This window comes from Populus alba, chromosome 6 (genome assembly GCF_005239225.2).
Source record: "Populus alba chromosome 6, ASM523922v2, whole genome shotgun sequence".
NCBI classification, from domain to species: Eukaryota; Viridiplantae; Streptophyta; class Magnoliopsida; order Malpighiales; family Salicaceae; genus Populus; species Populus alba.
The window spans coordinates 24,052,754-24,061,596 of NC_133289.1; the positions used below are offsets into that span (position 1 = coordinate 24,052,754).

General features: G+C 32.8%; 1 protein-coding gene across 1 annotated transcript; it reads left to right on the top strand.

Moving 5' to 3' along the window:
- Positions 1-869: 869 nt before the first annotated feature.
- Positions 870-4,276, top strand: LOC118042136 (probable xyloglucan glycosyltransferase 5). The gene is made up of 5 exons (XM_035049713.2): positions 870-2,093; positions 2,492-2,800; positions 2,892-3,182; positions 3,409-3,522; positions 3,610-4,276. The coding sequence occupies exons 1-5, from the start codon at positions 1,371-1,373 to the stop codon at positions 4,252-4,254; spliced, it is 2,082 nt and encodes a 693-aa protein (XP_034905604.1). The 5' UTR covers positions 870-1,370; the 3' UTR covers positions 4,255-4,276.
- The last annotated feature ends 4,567 nt before the right edge of the window (positions 4,277-8,843 follow it).

An 8,843-nucleotide genomic window follows, 5' to 3' on the forward strand; every position in this document is an offset into this window, starting at 1 on the left:
ATAACCTATCATTTTAAAATTTAATTTGTATCGGATTTAATTTTAAATTTTATTGGTGTTGAACTAGTCAAATTTTACTGATTAATTAGTCAATTATGATTCAGTTAAAACAATGACAAGACTTGATTTAACTTTTTTATTTTATTTTTTTAAACAACAACATTTTAATTATTTAAAAAAATGAAATCTTTTTACATTAAGGTAGATCAATCCAAATTAATCTATCCAACCAATACTTTAATCATATTAAATTTTATAATTATGATTTAATAAGAAATTTAGAGTAATTATGTTTTACCTTTTTTTTCTAAAATTAATTTTCTTACTACTAGATTTGTAGGAGTTTTTTTTTTAAACCCACTCATATGATGTATGTGAATTTTTTAATGCATTAAATATTTTTACATAAATTTTTATATCAAATGGACATTTTAAAAAAAAAAAACTCTTTTAAAAGTTGGTTTTAAAATTAAAACTTGAAAATTTAAAGAAAAAATTAAACTTTTTTAACCATTGGATAATCGTAACATAACCTCATTTTATTTTATGTAATTACTAATTTAATACCATGTAATCCAACTATTCAAACAAGTAGCAATTAAAATTTAAATAACATGTCTCCATCCAGTATAAAAATTAAATTAAAATAAAAAGAAACTTCCTATTGAAACAAATGTCTGTGATTAGTGAACATGCTTGTTGCTTAATTAGGTGTGGGAATTTCCATGTGGTTACCTCATAATTTAGTCAACACAACGTCATAAGAACATGAGACCATTACCTAGATGTTCACATTCAGAACTGTTTACTTCCAAGTCAACTGATGTTTACTTCTAAGTCCATGTTGCCATGTCTTTAATCCATGTTTCACATAATGTTTTGAAAAAATAATACATATGGGAGTAAAAAAATTTGGACAGGTAAAGAGTAAGGTTTATTATGGGCTGTGTTTTTGGAATATTAGACAAATTCACATGGTGTAAGGGTTCTTACAGCTGCAACAACAGATACCTTACCTCATAGTATTTCTTTGCCATGTTGGATCTCTTGGTAGTGTCTTTGAGTGAAGAGAGTACAAAGAACATCTCTTTCACTTCTCTTCTTTTGCTTTTTCTCGCCACATTGTACTTTAGCATGAGTGGGTAGCCTTAAAGTTGTGTTCTTTGATTGAGGGAGGGGAGGGATCTAGATTTCTAGGTTTAATATGGTTGGTTCTAAAATGGGGGTCTCTTGTTTCTTGGTTTTGGGATCTGGGTTTTGATTTTTTGTTGAAAAGATTGGAACTTTGAGTATTTTGGTTTCTTGGGTTTTTTTTTTTTTTTTTTTTTTTTATGTTGTTTGTCAAGTTGTGTTGAAGATAGAGAGGAAAAATGGCTCCAAGATTGGATTTTTCAGATTGGTGGGGAAAAGATAGCAAGGAGGGAACACCTGTTGTAGTGAAAATGGAGAATCCTAACTATTCTGTCGTGGAAATCAATGGTCCAGATTCTGCATTTAGGCCAGTTGAGAAGAGTAGAGGCAAGAATGCAAAGCAAGTCACATGGGTTTTGCTCCTCAAGGCTCATAGAGCTGTTGGTTGTGTTGCTTGGTTAGCTACTGTCTTTTGGGCCTTGCTAGGGACTATAAAGAAGAGGTTGATCTTTAGACAAGGTGTTGCTGTGGCTACTGAGAAGTTAGGCAAAGGGAAATTGGTACTTAAAATCATTAGAGTGTTTTTGGTTGCTTCTTTGGCAATTTTGGCTTTTGAAGTGGTTGCCTATCTGAAAGGTTGGCGTTATTTTGAGAGTGCTAATTTGCATATCCCAAGGACCTTGGATTTGCAAGGCTGGCTTCACGTGGTTTATGTTGCTTGGTTAACATTCAGGGGTGATTACATTGCGCCCTTAATTCAAGCTCTCTCTCAATTCTGTGTTGTTTTGTTCCTTATTCAATCTGTAGATCGTTTGATACTTTGTTTGGGTTGCTTTTGGATTAAATACAAGAAGATTAAGCCAAGGATTGAAGTGGATCCATTCAAGTCAGATGATGTTGAGGCATCAGGCTACGAGTATCCCATGGTTCTTGTTCAAATCCCAATGTGTAATGAAAGAGAGGTAATGCACTGAACTTTATCTCCTTTTTTTTTTTTTACGTTCTTGTGCTTGCCTTACATTGACGTGTGTTGCTTTTCACTTGTGGCTAAATCTGAGACAAAGATTTAGAGGACAGTTGTTTGATTCAAGCAGTTGAAATGACAGAGATAGCGAAATTTTGAGAGATTTAATGAATTATATGATTAAGTTAGGTGCCGTTAAATAATAATTTTTGGATTGTATTTAGCACTTATTCAGAAAAAAAAATTATGTCATGATGTTTGGATATGTTATTTAGATCAATATCAAACCAGGAAGTCTCAAATCTTAGATGACTAGGGAATTAATATAAAATATAAATGGCAGCATTGTCAAGTTTTGTACAGAATCCTTGATGTTGATATTTTCTTTGTATGCAGGTGTATGAGCAGTCTATCTCTGCAGTTTGCCAAATGGATTGGCCAAAGGATCGTATACTGATTCAAGTTCTTGATGATTCTAATGATGAGAGCATCCAATGGTTAATCAAGGCAGAGGTTGCTAAGTGGAACCAAAAGGGTGTCAACATAATCTATAGGCATCGTTTGATTAGAACTGGTTACAAGGCTGGAAATCTCAAGTCTGCAATGGGCTGCGATTATGTAAAGGATTATGAGTTTGTTACAATTTTTGATGCTGATTTCCAGCCCAATCCAGACTTCCTTAAGCTGACAGTGCCGCATTTCAAGGTAGATAAAAACAAAAGAATCTCAGTTCAATAATTTTCTGTCAAAAATGTTTTTGGGGTTTAATCCACACCTCTCTTACCTCATGTTGCAGGGAAATCCTGAACTGGGGTTGGTTCAGGCAAGATGGGCATTTGTGAACAAGGATGAGAATTTGTTGACTCGTCTCCAAAACATTAATTTGTGTTTTCACTTTGAGGTGGAACAGCAAGTTAATGGAACATTCCTAAATTTCTTTGGTTTCAATGGAACTGCTGGTGTTTGGAGAATCAAAGCCCTTGAAGAGTCTGGTGGATGGCTTGAAAGGACAACTGTAGAGGACATGGACATAGCTGTCCGTGCACATCTGAATGGTTGGAAATTCATCTTCCTTAATGATGTGAAGGTACTCTTTTGCTCTCATGAGTCTAAATCCATCACTTCCATTGCATCAGTATATGTAGTTTGGTAGGATCAAGATGAACAAATAGAGAGTTGTTTTCAGGATCATTCCATTTCATTTGAAGCATTCTAGAATTTTAGCAGACAACAAGAAAAACAGGTGCATACTTTCCTTTCTCACAAATTTGGAACAAGCCCTGACAACATGAATTTCATGTGTAACCATTTAGGTCCTCTGTGAAGTTCCTGAGTCCTATGAAGCTTACAGGAAGCAGCAACATCGTTGGCATTCCGGTCCTATGCAACTTTTCCGCTTGTGTCTGCCAGCAATTATAACCTCTAAGGTGCCTTTGATACCTGTTTGTGCTTCCTGTAATTTAACTTCCACTGATTTACTTTTCTAAGGGCTTTCCATGTTTTCGATCTTGCAGATGGCATTTTGGAAGAAAGCAAACTTAATATTCCTGTTCTTTCTATTGAGAAAACTTATCCTTCCTTTCTATTCCTTCACATTGTTCTGCATAATTCTTCCTTTAACAATGTTTGTCCCTGAGGCTGAGCTTCCTATGTGGGTTATTTGCTATGTGCCTGTCTTGATGTCATTCCTCAATATTCTTCCTACCCCAAAATCCATCCCTTTTATTGTTCCTTACCTTCTCTTTGAAAACACCATGTCAGTTACCAAATTCAACGCCATGGTATCTGGTTTATTCCAGTTGGGTAGCTCATACGAGTGGGTTGTCACCAAGAAGGCTGGTAGGTCATCAGAATCTGACTTACTGGCTGCAGCTGAGAGGGACTCAAAGACAATGAACCAAGCCCAGATATGCAGAGGAGCTTCTGAGACCGAGCTTGAGCTGTTAAACCAATTAAAGGAACAAAAAGAAGCAAATCCTACACCTGTTAAGAAAGTGAACAAGCTATACAGGAAGGAGCTCGCTCTAGCATTCCTCCTACTCACAGCTTCTGTCAGGAGCTTGTTATCGGCCCAGGGAGTCCACTTTTACTTCCTTCTCTTCCAAGGTGTGACCTTCCTTGTCGTTGGTCTTGATCTGATTGGAGAGCAAATAAGCTAAGCGTAAACTAAAGCAAGATAGAGTACAGAGTTCAGTAACCTGCAAATATCCATATCTGGATCGATGATGCACTTAAAGGAAGTTCGGTCCTTTCTTTCCTTTGCAAATGATGGTGAAGAATAGCCTTCAATTCAATAAAATGAAGTCATTTTCAACCTGTGAGTTGAAAGCTCTATAGAAGTTTCTCCATTCAGAAATCCCTCTCCATACTGTGGTCATACTTCCTCTTATTATTGTTATTTTTTTCACATAGGATATCAGATCATCGTTAGTTTTCCTCGGGCATTGATTTGTTGCTGGTTGTCATGGGTAGGATATTAGGTTTCAATTTTTTTACAGTTGACTTGTATTCATGTTTGGACGTGTGATTTAGCAGCATTCAAGGTTCAAGCCATATTTTCTCATGTAAAGTCCAACAGGTTTGAGTGAAGTCAAAGCATAAGCTTGCTTAATGCTGTCTGGTTTCCAGATTTTATCCTTATAATGTGTAACATGTAAAAGAACTACTATATGTACATTTTCACATGTTCTGTTTTATCTAAGGTGACAAGTAATCCCTCTCTCCACATTCTTTTTGCTCTTCTGCTATTTGCCCCTCTGAATGTGCTTGCATGTGCACATGTATGGCTTGATCTCATATTTTAACAAGAGAAGGTCAAAAGAAAGTGTCGGCAGGCAAAAATGACTAAACAAGTTGAGTTTTGTAGCAGGTTTGAGATGGCTAAGGTACTGGGGTTTTGGTTTCACATACACATCACTCATTACACATCATGGAGTGTCCAAAATGTTGGGGGGCCAAGTGATCTTTCCTGGGAAAATACTGATTCTGGATTTTGTATATGATGCTCATGGTGAGAAGCATAGTTAGGACAAACTCACTAGTTTCTCTGGTCCACCACATTAAAAAATTTGTCATGGGAAACCAATCAAGAAAAAATCTTGATTTGACTACCTACCTGTTTCATGGCATTTAGCTTTCTTTTTTTGATATCTCATCTGTAGCTGGCAATGCTGGGTTACAAGTGGGCTTGGTTTTAGTAACACTGAGGTAGGTCAAGTTTTCTGCTTGACCCAGCATGTTTTGGATATGAACAAGTCCAATCTACTAGGTCATGTCTGCCAGCAGTTGAAGGATGCCAGGACTTCAAAACTCAAGTACCTGGTTAATGGTTTTTGTTTTTAGGTTTGAAAATGCTTCTGCTTATACCCAATTGTTGGAGATTTTGTGTTGAACATCACGATAAAATTTAGTCCTGTAGCAATCTTTAGTCTTTAGCATGAGATTATTAAGTGTGTTTGTTCATAAGTTGTAGGTGTTTTGTAAAAGTGCATTTGGATTAATTTAATGTTTTTTTAAGATTTTTTTTTAATATATTTTCTACATTTTTGTATCAAAACTATCCAAAAGTATTAAAAACAAATATTAAATGTTTTTTTACAGTCAAAAAGTATTTTGAAAAACACTTTCAAACACATTAACTAATACATCCTAATTAGTCTCAACCGTATCAAGGACCATTTATCCTCTTGAATAAAACTAGCTATTTCGACCCGTGCTTTGTCATGGGTTGAATAATTTTTCCAATAAAAAAATTAAATATGCAAGCTTTTCTAATGTTTTTTTTTTTCATAAAAAAGATTTTGAGTGTAAATCAAAAGGTTTATGCACTCATTTAACTAAACAAATCGAGAACAGTCTGTGTAAATAAATTAGAGAAAAACAAAATCATTGATGATAACTAAAAACAAAATTAAAAAAAAATTAAGAGATAGATATAGATCAAAATATTTGATCTTGCAACACATGTCATTCACTCGGTTTATGTTTAATAACTTTATTTATTGAAATTAATTTTTTATTCAATCAAACAATAATAGAAATAAACACACACATCAAATTAATTAAATTAAATAAAAAAAAAGATAGTCTGCAAGGTTACACATATTATAAATATTATCTAAAAATAAATATCTTTTTATTTCTAAAAAAAAAGTTCATCTATATAAAACATAAAATAAATCATAGATGAATCATAATAATATCTTCAAAAATTAAACATATACAAAATAGTTTGATAAAAGCCTCTATTTAAAAAAGGCTAAATAAAAAAATCATAGAGCAGGGATAATAATTAAAAACACAAATTAAAAATAATTTTAAAAAGAAAAGGAAAAAAAGGAATCAATTACAAAGAAATAGCAATTAGAATAAAAAAAAGGGTACAATAATCCATGTGTCATAAACACTTTAAAAGAAATAAAGAAAGACAAATGAATCGGGTCATAGCACCGATCATGTTTAATAAGTTAATTTTATTTTAATTACATAATAAAAAAAATAGACAACGATAATAAACAAACAATTTTGTTTTAAAAAAGATCATGATAACTTGAAAAAAAAAACCTTTTAAAGTACATAATTTGATAAAAAAAAAAACAAACAAAAAAAATCAGCTCTAGTCAACTTGAAGGTAACATGATAAACAAATAGCCTGAGTAATAAAAGACAAGCCAACCTAAGTTAACCCACAAAACTCAGGGGCCAGATCATAATATCGGGAAAACCTGATTAAAAAAATTTAAAAAACAAACCACAAAACCAATTTTTTTTTTTTAAAAAAAAAAAAAACTTTCGAACAATGAAATATGAAAAGAAAATAAGCAAAAAAAAAAAAAAAGTCAACTAGCATTAATTTTTCAAACCCATGACCCAAGTCATTAGACTAGAAACACCAAACATGTAGAAACCATGAAGCCCAATCCCCAACAAATCAAACGCTGAAAGATGAAATTAGAGGGGAATCGATTACACAAAATCATCCAAGACAAAAAAAAAAAGTAGCAATTAAAATAATGAGGGTGAAAATCAAAATAAAAAATAAATTAGAGGTCAAACCAAGTTTTATTTATTGGAAGGTTAAATTAAAAAGAAAAATAACCTTAACAAAAGAAAAAATATCAAAAGAATGAGGAAAAAATGAAAAGAAAAAAAAAACACGATAAACTTGATTTAAGAATTGAAAACCAATAAAATATTTATAAAAAGGCCAAGAAAAAAACTAGAAACAAAAAAAATAAGGAAAAAATTGAGAAAAAACAATACATGATAAATTTGAATTAAATAACTAAATCTAAAATAAATAAAACTTTTACAAAAGGATCAAGAATAAAAATTAAAAATCAAAAGAATAAGTACTAGAATTAAAATACCAAATGATTAAGTTGCTTTGTTTTACAGGAAGAGAGATAAAAAAAAAAAAAAAAAAAGCTCGTGGACGGCAAACCACCCCACCAATGATGACAAGAGTCATTTTATAAGGAAGGAAAATCGACAATGCTTCCAACAATTTGGCAAAAGGGAAGGTTTGAACACTGGAAGACTCTGCATGCACATCCAATAAAACACATATACCTTTTATTTGTTGGTGCTAACACGCATATAACATGTGGATCAAGAATAAAAATTAAAAATAAAAAGAATAAGTACTAGAATTAAAATACCAAAAACAAAGATGATTAAGTTGCTTTGTTTTATAGGAGGAGAGATTAAAAAAAAAAAAAAAAGCTCGTGGGCGGCAAACCACCCCACCAACGATGACAAGAGTCATTTTATAAGGAAGGAAAATCGACAATGCTTCCAACAATTTGGCAAAAGGGAAGGTTTGAACACTGAAAGACTCTACATGCACTGCCTATAAAACACAAATACCTTTTATTTGTTGGCGCTAACACGCATATAATATATGCTAACAACTTTTTAAATTTTAATATTAATTAAATTAACTTGAAAAGATAAAATAACCTCCAATGATTATGAGATTTATAAAGGAAAAAACCTAGGTAAAAAGATCAAAAGACTCTTATATGCTTGTTTTATTATTATTTTTATTTAACGGGAAAATCTATTTTTTTTGCAATATATTAAAAATTAAAAAGATGTAAATAGGTTGGGGGGTGTTTAAAAATTTTAAATGTGAAGGATAATAAAATCATTTGAGTGTTCATGAAATTTGAAAAAATCACATGTAACCCCAGTCAATAATTAATGGCGAAGAAAGCATGCGAAAAGACCGAACTAACACCCGACTTATAGGCCTCTGATTTTTTATTAGAAGGGCATAATAGTCATTGAAGTATAGCAATGAATAGTAAATTCGATGCGTGTCCACAGATGCTACGTGGTTTAGAGCTTCTGTTAATTATCATGGAGCTCAGTGCCATTTCAACAAGAAAATCCGAGGCAATAATGTGTTAATCTCACCCGATTGACTGTAACAAAACTCAACTTTAATCAAGACTTGCTACATGTATACCTATAAACTAATGGATATTAGAGAAATCACTAGCAGCTTGCCCCTTTTACATCCACTTGCTTCCTTCCAGCTACCTAAAAATTAATGGAGTCATCCCTGGGTGCTTAAAGCACCAGCAATGGCGTGGGGGATTTTAATTAATATCCTTTCAGGATTGGATCATTTGGCTTCCATTAAAGCTTTTCCACATTGGTAGTTGGCTGTTGGATGAGAACCGGGGTCAAACTAGTCATCATCTAGTTCTGTACAGAAGTCTGGCTCTTCAGGTTTTGCAAC

What these genes read in the sequence shown, in the direction of transcription:
- LOC118042136 (XM_035049713.2), top strand. Translation starts at nt 1,371, where the DNA reads ATGGCTCCAAGATTGGATTTTTCAGATTGGTGGGGAAAAGATAGCAAG. An exon ending in TCTTCCTTAATGATGTGAAG is followed by an intron (nt 3,183 to 3,408) that starts GTACTCTTTTGC and finishes GTAACCATTTAG; the next exon opens with GTCCTCTGTGAAGTTCCTGA. An exon ending in CAGCAATTATAACCTCTAAG is followed by an intron (nt 3,523 to 3,609) that starts GTGCCTTTGATA and finishes TCGATCTTGCAG; the next exon opens with ATGGCATTTTGGAAGAAAGC.